Below are 16,454 nucleotides of genomic sequence, written 5' to 3' on the forward strand. Positions count from 1 at the left end.
GCTGCACCTGTCCTAGTTCACAGCGCCGTTAGCCAAGGCACATGCCAAGATGTAACACTTAATGTTATCTTCAGCAAACAGAAATTAAATACACTGATGTTGGTCTGAAATGATCCAATGTTTGGGCGTGCATCAGAATTCAAAGAATCGCAGATGCGTAGGTGTACCATCTGACACAGTTCCCAAGTGTTATGGAGTGTTTGTTTCCCCAGATGGTCTGAGTGCTGAATATACTGGGCACATTTGTCATTTTTAGAGACTAGAAACAAGATGAATAAATCTTTATTTGATAGTTGTAGCTGTAACAAAGGAGCCAACAATGTCGGGGAATCAGAATCGTAATGTTTGATAGAACAATACAGTCACATGATGGTTCAATTTTTTGAGTCTTTATTCGAACGTTTCATGGTTTTCTTTTTCTTCACTTTCTTGGTTTTGGCTTTAACCACCGGCTGCTTGGCATTAAGAGCAGGCCTGGACCTGGTCAGGTGGTTAGTAGTGGGGCTGAGCTTGCTGTTGCTCATCTCTGGATCGGAGCGTACGCCCTGAGCAGAGATGGACTTGCCTGGAGAAGAGCGAGGGGAGTCATCCAGCAGGTTTGGCTGGGAGTACGAGCGCATAGCTGGGGAGCTGGTGGGACGGTAAGGCGTGGTGCCTCCTAACATGGGCAGGTGGACATGCTCATTGCTCATATTGGTGACGGAATAGTGACTGCTGTTGGACATGATGATGTGGTGCCAAGAACTTAGAGGGGTGGCAGAGAAGTGCTGAGGGCCACTTGAATCCTCTTTGGCACCTCCTGGAGATATGACCATGGAGCTGCGTGGTGTTACCGCCTCCACAGCACTCTGGAAGGTCTTGAGGATGCGGTCACTCTTCTGCTTCTCTTTCTTCTGACGGGACTCAACCTTCCTCAGCTGGCGGCGATGATCCCTCATCATCTGTTTCCTTGTATCTGCCAGTCCCCTGCACAGACACATCAAATAATACACTTGCATCACTCTTTTACGACCTCATTCAAGGTGGAGATCTGGATGAATTCCCAGCTCACAACCAGAACACACTGTGTTGAACTGCACCATCATTCAAACAATGGTGAAACTGTACAAACTGACATTAACGTCACTACTCATAGTTTAGCAACAATAAACTTTAACATATCACAGGACTACTGTGTGAAACAATTTAGGAGGCCCACCTGTGAGTGGGATCAAACATCAGGAGACATGCTCACCTGTAGTCCACCATTCCTGTCCTGTCACGATCAAGTCTCTGAATCAGCTCCTCAATCTGGTATCGATCCAAAGGAATACTTGATTGCTGTCATGGTTTCATAGAACAGAAGGAAAAGTCAGAGTCAGAAACACGGTTGCTTTTTTCAGTATCATTTTGTCACATGGATTGCCTGTACTGTATTTCATTAAGTTAATCTGTTCTGTACACATGACATTTATTGCATCTGTCCATCCTGGGAGAGGGATCCCTTCTCAGTTGTTCCTCCTGCAACCTTTGTTGGGGGGAGTTTTTCCTTATCCTCTGTAAGGATCCAAGGACAGAGGATGTCCTATGTTGTAAAGCCCTTTGAGGCAAATTGTGATTTGTGATATTGGTCTATATAAATAAAAATTAACTGACAGACCAAATTTGGCCGGCGATAGGGTACCCGCCGACCATTTTCTAAGTCACAATGACATTAAACTGATTGATACTGGGATTTTTTTGTACTTTTAATGTTAACGAGGTAACAGAGCTCATAAAAAAGCATCAAAATAGAGCTTTTTTTATGAAAAACATACCAGGGAGGTTCCACAGTCCCCCCGACGGAAGTCAGGGCAAAGCTCAGAACACCCTCAGATCCTAGAAATGTCCGTGCATACACCTGACCTGTGTTTGGCTGCTGCAACTGGCTGTAAGATATCTGATTTATTTGTCATATAGGCCTAGTGTCAATCCTGTTGCCTAATTTGAATTTTAAAGTGAATTTTATAGTCAGTTCATATAAAATGAAGAGTTTCAAAGACAGATGAGTTATGGGTCTTTTATCTGATAAATAATTTAAAGTTAATTTAATTAATGGTTATTACCTGGCCCCTGGCCTCCTGTCATTTTACAAAAGTGGCCCCTGAGCAAAGCAATTTCAGTATCCCTGCCTCACAGTATTGATTCAGTGTGAGCTGTCACTGTGTGCTGGTCAATGATCGGCATCAGATTTGTGAAGAGGACTGGAAGAGAGCTCGTCATGCATGATTTCAGAGGAATATTTCATGGTATCCTGTCCTGCAAATGTCACTAACTCTGCTCAGCTCAGTTTATCAATTTATCTGGACACCTGCACAGCCTTCCTGAAGTCAGCAACAGGGACTCGCATGGTGCCGTCTTTGTCGATGTTCCGAAAGAAATCCCACAGGCGTAGCTTGCGCTGATCCAAGTAATCCTTCAAAAGCATTGGGAGAGGACATTTTGTCATTTATGAAATACATGCAAAACCAAACAAAGAGTTGTCATCATTTGACAGCTTCACTAAATTAATATGAGAGTATAGTATTTATTATTTATTCTTTTTACTTATTCTCATCATGTGACCAGAACAGACCTGGATGACTTTCATTGGATCAACACGTTTTGGTGGCTTTTTAGCAATGAAGCCACCGACTCCTCCGTACTGTACATCCAGACCGGGATGCTCCTGACATGTCACCTCCAACAGATGCACAAAGGTCTCATTTACCAGCACGTTCTGCTCAGTAAAAAAGCAAAACAGGATGGTATACACAGGATGCAGGGTGTTCATTGTGCTCGGGTAATAATGAAAGGTTTAATTTGTTTAAATGTGATGAAATAATGTGACAAAACAGACAGACAGACACTGGTGACACAGTTACTCACACATATGTTGATCTCCTCCAAGGCAGTTCTAGGTGTGTTCTTCACCACATGAACTAGGGCCAGTGCTCCCTCTACTGTTAAAGAGTTGTAGGCCAGCTACAAGGGTGTAAGAACAAATCATCCCCTTACAGTGTATCTGAATAATGATGATGCATGTTAAACACTGTCTCACCCACCCACCAGTAGGACTCGGAGTGTGTCATTAAACTCGAGGCCCCTGCACAGCATGCCGACACCCTCGTTGGTGAGGCGGTTGTTGTTCAGGTTGAGGTGCACCAGAGTGTTGTTGAATTTTAGGGCCTCTCCCATAGCCAGGGCACCCTCATTCCCAAACCCGTTCCATGATAAGTCAAGGTGTTTTAACATCATATTCACCTAAATACGGAGAATGCGATCAGATGTATATCAAGGCAGTGATCAAATGGATTTCTTAGACAGCCATACCTTGAGTCCAGCACAGAAAGCCACAGCCCCTTTCATTCTGAGATGGTTCCAGCTGAGATCGAGCACCTCAAGACCCTCGTTGTTTGCTGCAGAAATGGAAAGGAAAATCTGAGAGAAGTCTTTTGTGGTAATTTCTCTTGTTTGGCATGACATTAATAAATGGATGGATTACTGAGCGGGCCTACAGAGTAAAGACCAAGGGGCCCAAAGTGTCCCTGGCCTTCACATGCAAAATGTCACTCAAATTAACACATATGGACCAGGAAGAGACTCAAAATGACCACAAAAAGACACAAAAAGAAGAGATGCAAAGGAACTGCAGAAGGAATGAAGAGACGCAAATGAACTACAAAAATGGGCAAAACAACCACCAGGAGACACAAAATGACTACAAAGACACAGAAAATTACTTCATTAAGACATAAAATTACCTTACAGAGGCAATAACAAAAAGATAGAAATCAATCACAAGGAGACACAAAACCACAAAGAGATGCAAAACCACCACAAAGTCTGTATGTCTTGCTCCTGTAAAGGAGAGGTGGTGGGGCTTTTTGCATATACAGTATGTGCCCAGGGGCCGATTGTCTCATAACCCACCCATGTAAAGTAAAGCAATGCATTCGGTCACATCTACAAAGACATTAATATTAGTGAAGTTTACTGTACCCAACAGCTGTCCCAAATGTTCTCCTCCTTTTCCCCTAAACTCATTGTGGCTCAGGTCGAGTTCCTTTATTCTGGAATTGATCTACATGAAAGTATGAGCATCATAATGTGCTAAGGAAATGGCTTACCTACAACCTTAAGTGTCATCTGTCACAAAAGCCTTAAAAGTCGGTGTTTGGATAACTGATAAATAATCACTTACTGTCAAGGCATCTGCAAAATATTTAGCGTCATCATCAGTAAATCCATTTCCTGTTGGGACAAAATAGGCCTATTTAGTGTTTAAATATACAAAATAAGTATACTAATGAATATAAATAATGACCTAAACTGATCAAATTTACTGGTCTTGTAGGATATTGTTCACTCTTTATCTTTCCATTAGCGTGGTCTCAGTACGTCACCCTTCAGTTCAGTTGAAAGCTGTTAATTAACCTGAAATTACCTGAAAGTTTCATAGATTTTATTGAAATGTTGTCCAGCAACACTTTAGCCACATGCTCAGCTCCTGCAGACTGCAGACAGTTGTTGGACAAATCCTGAAAGCAGAACACTCCAATGTAAAAGTCAAGTTAAAAGCACTTGTGACCTCTAGTGGTAGCTTTGCAGTCCAACATACCAGGTGCTGCAGGGTGAAGTTCGCCCTCAGCATCTCCACAAGATATTTGGCTCCCTCAGCTTGTATGTGATTGTCTGCCAGTTCCAGAGTGTCAATATGCATGTCAGCCTAAACACAAGGAGCTTATCAGAAATTTTCTAATTTAAAAAAAGCCGTACTCTGTAACATTTGTTTTAAACTTACCACTAAAGCGATAGCGAGTGCCTTGCACCCCAAAGGTCCCAGCCCGTGGTGGCTGAGGGTCATGGTTGCAGAGTCAAGGTTTCGTATAAAGTAGGAGACTGGCACCACACCCACTACTCTGCAGGCCTGGAGGTACACCTCAGATATAGACGTCTCCTTGTTGCCCTCCTCTGTTTCTACAAATGAATAAGCCCACATTATATGAGTGCCACAGAGGAAACATCTCTCCAATGTTAACTCTGTGCACTGTATGGGCCCTTGTCTATACATACAGCAGTGAATGCATGTCACTGCAGCATTTTGTCAAAACAAGCCATTTATTCGCCTTGTCTTTGGAGTGCTTTTTACCACAAGGTTATGAATTAACAGTACAAATTTACAGTTACACAGCAAGAGAAACAAAAAGGCTTCCAAAACAATTCATCCAAAAACTCCAAGAATGAATTTTCTGTACTTACCATCTGACTCCAAGTCTGTGTCAAACTCATCCTCCATGCCGTGGGGTTGAATTGGGGATGGACAGTCATCATCTTTTAAGCAGAGAGACTCAAAAGACAATGTCGACATTGCTGTATGCCGCCAGAGCCTATGCTTGGTTTGAAACAGTTTCCCAGAAACAAAGGGAATAGCTTCAGTTTTTAGGTTATTTGTTCATTTATTCCTGTGTGTTCTGATGGGCTAGCAACCACTGTGAAATGAAATAGGCCTATGCTGTTTAGCAGGTAATTCTACCCCTCGGGTAACGTTTCATGTGTGGTGACATCAACAATTTATGCCTCAGTCTGGTTACAATGCTCTGTTTTGTAGTAACCATGCAAGGGACTGTTCGTTGACGGGGGAAAGGTGGTGCAAAAGGGGGAGACAGGTCAAATAATTTTTGAAACACTGGGGAGAGACTTGTGTTTTTTAATTTGGCTTAGCAGGGGCATACAAATTTAAATTGTTGTATTTTGTTTATCGTGCATTGATCAGGACTGTTGCCCCACAGCAAGAGGGTTCCTGGTTTCAACCCCAGGGTGGGGGGTTAGAACCCAGGGTGGGGGAGCCCTTCTGTACGGAGTTTGCATGTTCTCCCCGGGTCAGCGTGGGTTTTCTCCGGGTGCTCCAGCTTCCTCCCACAGTCCAAAGACATGCAGGTTAATTTGTGACTCTAAATTGACAGTAGGTGTGAATGTGTGTGTTGTCTGTCTCTATGTGTCAGCCCTGTGATAGTCTGGTGACCTGTCCAGGGTGTACCCTGCCTCTTGCTCAATGTCAGCTGGGATAGGCTCCAGCGCCCCGCGACCCCTAACAGGAAAAGCGGTTGCGGAAAATGAATGAATGTATATTGTAATTTTTTTTTACAAACGGTTTTTAAAGAAAACATGCCTGTGTTCCTTAAATATTGTCAAAATCACACATTTTTTGTAGAGTTATCATAGCCATAAATTGTAAAAACAGAAAGTATCGCTGGATTTTTAAATTCTGATGGTCCTTGGGCACATCATGTGTGACACTCAAAAAAATGAAAAAAACAACAACAATAAGCTTAACAAAGTAATATTTCATGAAAATGACTTTATTCTACATCTCACTAAAAAAAAACTTTTAAGCCAGGATTTCATCTTCAAATTGTAACTTTCAAACACCAGAGATTAAGTTTTTAAAATCTAATAACTGATGTATGGTGGAGGGAAGGCTGTGTATTTCCCTCTGTCACTCCCAGAGGCTGAAGGAAAAATATCTGTAGCTTAGGGGAAGGTAAAAAAAAAACAAAAAAAAAACACCACCATCAACAACAACAAAACCACCCCCTCCTCTCATATGTAAAGAACTGTCCCTGAAGGCAGCAATGACACAGATGGCATTTTATAGAATGTTGTACATTTTAATATTGTCTGCTTTTATGCTGTATATGTATTTTCCTGATGTTAAGACAATTTTAAAAAGAAAGGAAACAAGAAAAACACATCCACGAGTAAACCACACCTCTGACATTTACTTGCGGCCCCTAACCTTTTGCACTACCAACGACTCCACACTGCGCATGCGCTGATCCCAGCACAGAAACATGATTGGCAGCCTGTTATATTATGCGCTCTACCCACTGTCACGGTTTCTTTCCTGTCGACCCTCAGGTAAATCTGTCTGCACGGTTTTAAAGTGTGTGTGTGTCTGTGTGTAAAGATTCAGTGTCTCTGTGTATATCAGTCGAGTAGCTGTCGGAAGCTAACGGTTGCTAATGGTAAATGTAGGTCGTTACTGACGGAGCACTTTGTCTCGACATTTGTTGGCGCGAGCGTCAGGATGGTGTTTTTAACTAAAACTCGGTGTGACGCTTTTCGTATGGTTCCCCAGTGTGAGCTAATCTTTGTTCCTTTGTGGAGACGCTAACTTATGGCACATTTTGTACTTGCTATGCAGCTAACTTTAACTTTAGCTCGTGGAAGCGTGTGTTAGCTTGCACCTGTTTCTTTTTTTTTTTTTTTTTTTTTAGCTTGCACTTTCGAGACGACCCCAATGACGTCACAGCGTCGCCACGTGTGTCTGTTTTGCTGTGCAGTTTATGTTCAGGGAGACAGATTTATCAACACTAAAACAGTTTTCTGTAGTTTTGACACTAGCCCATCTGGTATGCACGTTATTTAGGAGTGTCAACCACACTCTGCCTTTGACAGTGTCACTTCCTGATCCAACGCAGTCTCTATTAAAGTTTGTTTTTCCTGTAATAGAAGCATGAACTCCACAACAAGAGCTTTGTTTCAGGACAACATGGTCTCTGTTCCTGCAGCAACATTTATTGGAGTAATTTTATTATGATATTAACTGGAAGAAAGTTCCCCAGTAAGGTAAAATAAGTGTCATTTAAATTTATCCTTCTTTAAAAAGGTTTAAGAGTGATGCTTTTTGTTAGTTGCATCCTGAAAACTTGCTCCTACTTATTTTGGTCTCCTAATTTTATATATGTGCTTTGGAAAGACTTAACTAGTTGACAAAATCTTCTCAGATTTTAATTTTCACTGTAGAAATATGTTTGGGTGCTATGATTACTGTTGCAAGGATATTAATGCCCTTTTCCTTATTAATCTATTTTTACTTCTTGCCAAATCTCACATTCACAAATGAAACCTTACAAACAAAACATATCCGTTCTTCGTATTTATGAAGGAAATGGCACAATAATTGTCAGTGATTTCTTTCTGACAAAACTAAAAGGCTATCAAAATGATAAATATATGCACTATCTTTAAAATCTCTAAATGAACCTTATGTCACAAGTCACTTGGGTCTTTTTTTTTTTTTTTTTTTTTTAACTTTACTTTGTTTTCACTTTTTGTGTGCTTTTTCTGTTTGGTACTGTTTTTATGCTTCAGATGCATGTGTGTGATTCTGTTCACATTGTGGTTCTGCTCACATTATATGTTAAGAGTTACAAAAAAAGACAGATTTATATGTCACATTTAACAGTGGCTGTCATTATTTGGGCAAAAATTTAAGGAATACCCCCAAAATGACCATTTGTGAATCAATTGGTGATGCTGTGTTATCATGAATTCATAAAAAAAAAAAACTTTCTGGCATGCCTCCACGGAGTACAGCAAACATATTAATTTATGGATTGGCGATCAACAAAAAAACAACAGCAAAACTATATCAAAACATCCATTTAACATACTCTCAAACAACACGTGCAGTATAATGCAAGTCTCATTTATCCAGTCGTAATGCTCAATGCTTCCCAAAAACATGCATGTTCACTAAAAAAACGTAGTATTGGAGTCTGGCTTTGGAGAGTGTAGCTAAGTTTCACTTTCAGTTCAGTTTTAAATAGTAAGGTTTTAGCAAAAATGCATGTGTTTTGTAAAGTTCTGAGCATACGACTGGATAAATGAGTCTTGGATTATACTGCATGAGTTGTGTATATATTTTTGCTGTTATGTAACGTGGACCCCAATCAGTAAATTAATCATATTTGCTGTTTTATGTGGAGGCACGCAAGAGCAAGTTTTCTTCAGTAATTCAAGATGACACAACAAGTATTTTTTTGTGTGTTTCATCTTGGTATGAATGTATAAGTGTTTTCTAACGCTGATCTTGTCTTACAGAGGCCTTGAAGAAGGGTCTCCCTCCTGCAGAGGTTAATGGCAAGGCAGTGTGGGATGGTGGTGCTGTCACAACCAGAAGCTTCATCCAGTCTCAGAATACCATGCTGGACCAGTGGCTCAGCCCAGGCAGTGGGACGAAGGGAGAAACGAAAGAAAGGATGAAAGAACCAAGCCAAGAAAAGGAAGACAATACAAGCCCTGACACAGACAAAGAACAGCTGATGGCTGTCCTGTGTGAAGAAGCAAACAGTGTGGCAGCTTCAAAGATGAGTGAGGTGCAATCTGCAGTGAAGGAGAAAGAAGCAGAGATAATAAATGGACGGCAACAAGACAAAGTGGAAGCTCCCGAGCAAGACGACGGGGAAATAACTGCTCACCAAGATGTGTTCCATGTGAATGAAAACACAGAAGATGGAGGTATTTCTCCTACCGAGGACATTAGTCCAGAGGCAGCTCTTGGGGCACAGTTAGAGTGCCTGCAAACGGAGGACAACAATCAAGAAACCACCTGCCCAGTGCAGGAAATATTAAAGATACCAAGCCTGGAAGAGCCAGCAACTCTGGCTGAGCCAAGCATACAAGAAACTCCCCATACAGCACAAGAACAAACACAGATCCAAAGCTTTGAGGAGTCAGTGACTCCGGCTCAAGAAACTGAGTGCTGGGATGAATATGTGGCTCCAGCTGCTGATGAACTGCAAAGTGGGGAGAGCAATTCTGAGCTGGTGTTTTCCTCCCTTCTCTCCAACACTCAATCCCACCTTAATCTCAGCGGGCAGCATGACACACAGACTGGCTGGCACTTTCCTGCAGGACCTGGCCTGGCAGAAGAGATGCAGTGCCCACTGTGGCAATTTCCATCCGTGAGCTATTACCCTGCAGTAGAACCGATGGTGCCATTTGAAGGTGAGAATCTGACACCTCCCTTTGCTGGAGCAGTTTAATTTTTGGCTCTCCCATTAGTATATTTCCACTGCAGTCAACTTTGTCTAAACTCACCAGTAGTTTAATATCCAGCTGTTACTTTGCACAGACTCATATGTTTGTTTTCCACCCAGTAATGTGGAGGGTGTGGGAGGAGATGGATGAGAGTGCCACTGCAGCAGAGCCGTTCACAAAGGCCTCGATGGACTTCACTGTTATGTCCTACAACATCCTTGCTCAGGACCTACTAGAGGTGAACTGGGAGCTGTACACACACTGCCCCCCAGAGGTGCTGGACTGGAGCTACCGTTGCAGCCTGCTACTACAGGAAATACAGAAATGGGAACCAGATGTAAGTCAAGTGCCATCTGATTTAAAATAGACTAGAAACTAGACACATTTTAAATGCAGTCTTGACGTGTCCACTAATGAGTCGTGTGTGTCCTTGTGTGTAGATTCTGTGTCTCCAAGAAGTTCAGGAGAACCACTACCACGAACAGCTGTATCCAGTCCTGTCTCAAATGGGTAAGTCATCTGAGAAAATAAATATGGATGATGTTATGACAAAGACATGACATACTGTATGTTGTCTCCTCATGTTGGCGCTCCAGGCTACACCTGTGTGTACAAGCAGCGTACAGGGACCAAGACAGACGGCTGCGCCACGTGCTACCGTAGCAGTCGCTTCTCTGAGCTGTCAGTCACCACGCTGGAGTTCTTCAGGCCTGAGACACAGCTGTTGGACCGCCACAATGTGGGCCTTGTCTTGTTGCTCCAGCCAGTGGTCATCCAGGGTTTGGAGATCAAGGCGAAGGGCCCACCCCTCTGTGTGGCCAACACCCACCTGCTCTTCAACCCAAGGAGGGGGGATGTGAAGCTGGCTCAGCTAGCTATAATGCTGGCAGAGATGGACAGCGTGGTTAAGACCTGCAAGGCCAAAGGCGAACACTGTAACCTTATTATGTGTGGGGACTTTAACTCTGTCCCCCACATGCCTCTGTACCAGCTGATCACCACCGGCGAGCTCGAATTCCAGGGTCTACCAGCATGGATGGTGAGGCTAAAACACTGCAAAGAATAACTGAGTGTAAATGCCTGCAGAGTATCTAGCTTCTCCAGGTTTCAACGTTAATGTGTACTCAAATTGTGCAGTGCAGAGTTTGAGTTTCACCCACATCTTTTAACGCCCTCCAACTAAACTCCTGTTTCCAGGATAATTAAAATCCTCATTTGTGCTTCAGCTCATAAACTTTATCTCTATTTGCCACCATTTCTTCACAAGAGCATGTGCGGCTCTCAACAGGGGTGAGAAGCAAGCGAGATGGCTCACTCCTGAGCTACTTCCATCAGCAGCTTTGGAAAAAAACAATGTATTATTTCTTTGTTACCAAATGAGCTGCTTGTTCTTGCTTCCCCTGGGCAGTCCTTACTGTTGAGCCCTCTCCCACATGACTGCCTGTGGACTTGTTTCCAACAGTTCTACCAGGCTCTTGAGGTTTTCTGCCATGATGCTTGCAGGAATTACCTCTGTAACCATGTATTTATTCACCCTGTCCAACAGATATCCGGTCAAGAGGACCTGTCACACAAAGCCTACAGTCACAGACTGTTTGCTCCCGTGTGGCCCAGCAATCTGGGAATCTCTAACAGCTGCCAGTACACTTCTTCTGTCAAGGAGATACCAAAGACCGAGAGTGAGAGATCAGGTCAGTGTTTGAAGTTACAGAGTGCTATTTTTTTCCATGTTTCTTTTCTTCACTCACTTCACTTCCTATCCTACATCTCCTTGTGTAGGTAAAGGTCAGTACAGCCACGAGTTCATGCTGCAGCTGCGCTTCTGTCCAGCTGCATGTGTCCGTCCTCTGGACTTAGAGCAGATCCCAGGCGTGACTGACAACACACCGGGTAGAATGCAAGAACCATGACATGACTTAAAATTGTTCTACAATTTTCATAACCTGAATTTATTACCGTAATGGTTAGATTATCTGGGTCTCCTTTTTTCATGCACAGATGCTTCAAGGGGAACTCAGCCTTGTGATAAAAGGTCAGTTTACCTGGTGTTTGACCCTGTTTCAGTTGGTTTTAAGGTGTTTTGTCAATGATCCAAACACAAGTGGACAGCCGGGACACATCGCCTCACACCTGTGTCTATAATGCATTCCCAGCTGACCGCTTGTGTTCAGATGTCATGCTTCACTTACACTAGAAGGTCAAAGAGCGCAGCAAATGGTTACAGTGTCCACCCTCTTTCCAGTCACGTTAGTGTCGGTACAGTTGGGTATATCGCTGTAAGCAGAATCCAACACGTCTCCTTCTATGGGGCAAAACAATAGACGATCACGTGACACTGCGGCAACTCATCGTGTAATGGTTAAGTTGTAGAGCATTGATGGACCCTCAGCAAAACAACAACCACGTCCTACACTGATGACAAATTTTATGTGTTAAAATGCGCCCCCAGACCACCTATGCAAGTGGTTTGAGTGATCAGATCAAAAGACTTCTTGGCGGTCATATACACTTGCATTTTGCGCTGTCCACTTATGACCAGATTGTCCAAGATGCTGTTTAAAACCAGATGTAAACAGGGTCTTTGTCATATTGCCTTCATCCCTGTTTAATCATTCAGCCATTTTGCATGTCACCTTTCACATAAAGTAAATGTGTGTTGTGTATAACAACAGGAAACTGTATAAAAGGGGAGTAAAGGCTCAGTTAAGTGGAACTGAGATGTGATTTTAGTCATACACTTTGAGTCACAGGTTCAGACCCACCATCAGCCATCGTTTAGACCTGGAGTCAGTCTACAAACACATTCTTCCAGGCTTTGGCAAACCAGAAGTGACAACCCTGCAGTTTGAAGCGGGAGCTACTGTCGACTACATCTTCTACACCCCAAGACGCAGCTTACCCTGCAGTCAAAACGGTACGAGACAACATGACACAAAGGCCAGTGTTGCAGCTCTGAAGGAATTTGCTACTGTAGATAACTTATTTGTTCTTGTTGTTTTTATTTCCTCAGCTGGTGGTGACGTTGCGAGTAGGGGTCTGAAGCTGATTGGTTCTCTGTCCCTCCTATCAGAGGATGTCATAATGTCAATGAGCGGCCTGCCCAATCACATATTCCCCTCTGACCATCTCAGTCTTCTGGCTAAATTCCAGCTGGACCTGAATGCTGCATGATGGAAAAGACTGGATGACTCACAGTGATGTCACAGGATGAGCATATTTCCGTTCAGATGGTTCAGGTCTCACTCTGTACACGTTTTCTTCATCAGTATGAACACCATTACTTGTGGTTCCCTGGCATCAAAGGATTATAGGTTTGTAACTGAAGATAAGTTAATGTTTTTGTTTGAAAGAGCTGGGAAATATAATGTAACAAAGGCAACAATTGCTGCAGTTCTTCTTGGTGTGATAACGCACCAATCTGTTCATCTGTGCTTTTTAATTTATTTTAAACCTAATTTCCAAATGACAATTAGATCTCTCTGATTTATGAATCAGTTCTATTTTTTCAGATGGTAAAATACTGAATAAATATTTTCCATTAATTTGCGTCTCCTTCGTGATTTTTGCTCTTTTATCATTACAGAAAGCACAAAGTCTGCCGCCTCCAGGCATGTGCAGCTCTTTCCTAGATGTATAATGTAGCACCATCAGCATTAAATCCTCCAGTTGGGTGTCTGGCTCTTTGTGTATCCTGCCTGGTGTGGTGCTGAGATTGTGACCTGAATGTTGGCTCTGCCCCTCCCATCCCACTACGCTGAGGCACTCAGTTTGTCAGGGCAAAGATGTCTCTGTGTGTGCATGTGTGTGTCTGGCTGATGCGTGAATGAATAATTCATTCAGATAGTTGAGTGTTCATGCATGACGGGGCTCAGTAAGAGAGCTTTGTGTTATGTGTGGGCTATAAAATGTCTGCAGAGGTGATTACCATCAGCGGGACGTCTTGCACTCACATTCTAGTCAGTGCATTTTGTGAATATATTTACCATAATGCAGTCATCCATGAGTTAAAAAGTTAAATGTTTTGATGAATCAGATTATGTGTTTCTCCCCCAGCAGTATCAGATGCATGTAAGTAAACGAAGTAGGTCAGTAGGATTTTTTCTTAAATAGGTCATTATGCTTTCTGCTTCTGTGTTTTACAAACACTGGTGGACATGGTGTTTGACATCTGGAATCTAGATCTGGAATCTACTGGGAGGGAGGAGAGGGATTTGTTTATCTTCATCACAACTTCTGTGTCCTCATAATTCACCAAGGCAACTGCCTCAACATTAACAAACTTGTTTTAAAGAGAAAACACTTGCAGAAATCTCACCACTCTCATATGTGCAGGGCTCTCAAAGTCATGGAAAACCTGGGCAGGTCATATTCTACAGTCTTGTTTTACAGGCCTGGAAAAGTCATGGAATTCGTAAAATCAATAATTTATCAAAGTCTTGGGCCTTTGTTGTGTGTAATGAAATTCATTGTTAGAATAATCTGTGGATAACCTTTAACATAACGTAATATAACTGTAGCTGTTCACTTAACATAGCTCTGATATGCGTTGATGCGTGACATTTTGTTTACCATCCTGTACGTTTATTTTCTCTCGCATCCCGTCTCTCCCTCCATGTATGCCAGCTTGTTGGAATTACGTATGAATAGAGGTAAAGTCTGATATTTTTGAATAATACCGGGCAAGGGAGCAAGAGTAATAATGTGACGGTGTGATTTAATGTGTTGCCCCACTAATACTTTTAAATTGTGCTGCATTTTTGAGATTGAGCAGTTGACATAGGCAGCCAGGGTGTTCAGTGGGTACTCTGTGCACTGGGTATTCCCAGGTGGTCTCCCATCCAAGTACTGACCCGGCCTGACCCTGCTTAGCTTCCAAGATCGGGCGTATTCAGGATGGTATGGCCGTAAGTGATTGAAGGGCATGCATACACACTATTTACAGATGGTAAAACTCCACCAAGGGTGGATGGCAAATGGTAATCTGTCATTTTCCTGCACATAACAAGTGCCATGAGAAGACCAAAAGGCGAAAATCAACTGATCCGTCTGTCATCTGTGCTGTGTGTTTCCACAGCGTGATGAAGCGCATCCCTCTGTGCAGCCAGCTGGGCCTCCATGTTTTGTCCAAAAAGTATTAAAGGACATAAGAACTAAACATGTTCCAAACACACAAACAAATATTGTAATGGTGGATTTCTACTTAAAATGCATTCATAAGTCATGAGCATTTTTTTTTGATTTGCATACTTTATGTGTTCGTTTTTTCTGTCCATGCCAATGGGCAAAGAATCTCAACACGTCTCTTCTCAGACCTATCAATGGCAGCGTGAGTGTCTTTACGTATTAAGGGTATGTATTCATGATCATCATAATGCCCTTTTGTGGCATATGCTTGATGTTTTTTTTCATGTTCCTTTCATGTCAAGCACATCATGTTCCTTTGTAATGAAATCTGCCCTATAAATAAAGCTGCCTTGCCTTGCCTATTCTTTGCCTGGTGACATTTAGATCCCCTGTCCCCTCCAATGAGCAGACATCTTTGAAAAAATACTGAGTAAAAGCTAACATAACATCTCATGTTTACTTTAAAAATTGTTTAAGCACAAATTATGTACTTCAACGATATGATTAATAGATTAAAATGTGCCTTGCGCTTCCTCCTTGCCTCACAGTCGGCCATGCTTGTTGAAAAAGGTGATGTTCTATTGCAGTCCACTTGGGATGATATGGAACACTGATTGGCGTATAGACATCCTATCTAGTAAGTCTGCATTTGGGTGGAGTCAGACAACAGTAATCATAGATCTAGATATCCTAGAAAAGTTATGTCCAGTGGAATGGATGCAGGATCTGAATGGGTTTTTAAGTTTCGTCCATGAAAATGTGAGAACCCTGTATGTGGTTTTACAGTAGTACACTGTGACAGTATTTTACCTGCCTTTTAGAGCTACATTATCGGCCTATGCATAAAAGTGGTTCCTTGCTGACTGGGTTTTACTGAATGCAGCTGCCATTAAGACATATTAGCTGATTACTGTGCTGGACTTACATCCACCCACTTGGGGATCCATTAAACGGAACATGACCAAACATGGTGCCAGCACACTACAGCTATTATTTATATGACTGCAGCAAACGCTGGCTGCACCTAAACAATATGACGAACGGAATGCTAATGGCAAACAGTCTCAGTCTTTTGTTTGCACAGTTTTACCTCCCAGATATTCTGAGATGTAGAAGCCATCCCACTTGGCTTTACTGAGTGTTTTTTAATCTACTGTTTTGCTGCACACAGAGGCTTATGCTTCCATTTTATGGATTTATTGGCATTAAGTTTCCTCTGTGTAAACCTGACAGGAAGTGTTAAGAGATCTCCCGAGTCTGCCCTCATCGTTATTTGCCTTGTTGCCAGAAGCTGCCCTTCAGCTGAGGACACCCTGTGCTCAGTTTGAACTATTGGACAGGAAACTGGCGCCATTCCCTGCCTGACACCCAGCCCGCCTGACAACTAATAGCAGTGTGCTTACTGATTAATCGCTGAATTTTTGGACCAGGCCTGCTTAAATCAGGACAAGGTAATAAAATACACAATTATGAGTTATCACAAAGTCGAATCCGGAAAACAAAAC

At 42.5% G+C, this 16,454-nt stretch overlaps 2 protein-coding genes across 2 annotated transcripts; one reads left to right on the top strand and one right to left on the bottom strand.

Moving 5' to 3' along the window:
* Positions 1–374: 374 nt before the first annotated feature.
* LOC126401023 (leucine-rich repeat-containing protein 74A) lies at positions 375–5,368 on the bottom strand. Its single transcript, XM_050062062.1, has 13 exons — positions 5,260–5,368; positions 4,802–4,977; positions 4,619–4,726; positions 4,445–4,538; positions 4,202–4,251; positions 4,000–4,081; positions 3,331–3,416; positions 3,067–3,261; positions 2,887–2,982; positions 2,594–2,737; positions 2,330–2,434; positions 1,235–1,320; positions 375–966 (listed from the first exon to the last, which is right to left on the bottom strand). Exons 1-13 carry the CDS (start codon positions 5,366–5,368, stop codon positions 375–377), a joined length of 1,923 nt encoding a protein of 640 aa, XP_049918019.1.
* A 1,443-nt stretch (positions 5,369–6,811) lies between these two features.
* Positions 6,812–13,367, top strand: angel1 (angel homolog 1 (Drosophila)). Its single transcript, XM_050061504.1, has 10 exons — positions 6,812–6,918; positions 8,887–9,792; positions 9,945–10,162; positions 10,266–10,335; positions 10,422–10,864; positions 11,372–11,516; positions 11,605–11,715; positions 11,824–11,857; positions 12,576–12,739; positions 12,836–13,367. The coding sequence occupies exons 1-10, from the start codon at positions 6,852–6,854 to the stop codon at positions 12,994–12,996; spliced, it is 2,319 nt and encodes a 772-aa protein (XP_049917461.1). The 5' UTR covers positions 6,812–6,851; the 3' UTR covers positions 12,997–13,367.
* Positions 13,368–16,454: the final 3,087 nt, after the last annotated feature.

This window comes from Epinephelus moara, chromosome 14, assembly GCF_006386435.1.
Source record: "Epinephelus moara isolate mb chromosome 14, YSFRI_EMoa_1.0, whole genome shotgun sequence".
NCBI classification, from domain to species: Eukaryota; Metazoa; Chordata; class Actinopteri; order Perciformes; family Serranidae; genus Epinephelus; species Epinephelus moara.

Bases quoted from the DNA above. Each gene is read 5' to 3' on its own strand.
- LOC126401023 (XM_050062062.1), bottom strand. From the start codon at position 5,368: ATGTCGACATTGTCTTTTGAGTCTCTCTGCTTAAAAGATGATGACTGT. The intron at 3,262-3,330 runs GTATGGCTGTCT...CTCCGTATTTAG, and splicing joins CTTTCTGTGCTGGACTCAAG to GTGAATATGATGTTAAAACA. The intron at 2,983-3,066 runs GTGGGTGGGTGA...ACACCCTTGTAG, and splicing joins ACACACTCCGAGTCCTACTG to CTGGCCTACAACTCTTTAAC.
- angel1 (XM_050061504.1), top strand. From the start codon at position 6,852: ATGATTGGCAGCCTGTTATATTATGCGCTCTACCCACTGTCACGGTTT. The intron at 9,793-9,944 runs GTGAGAATCTGA...TTTTCCACCCAG, and splicing joins ACCGATGGTGCCATTTGAAG to TAATGTGGAGGGTGTGGGAG. The intron at 10,163-10,265 runs GTAAGTCAAGTG...CCTTGTGTGTAG, and splicing joins TACAGAAATGGGAACCAGAT to ATTCTGTGTCTCCAAGAAGT.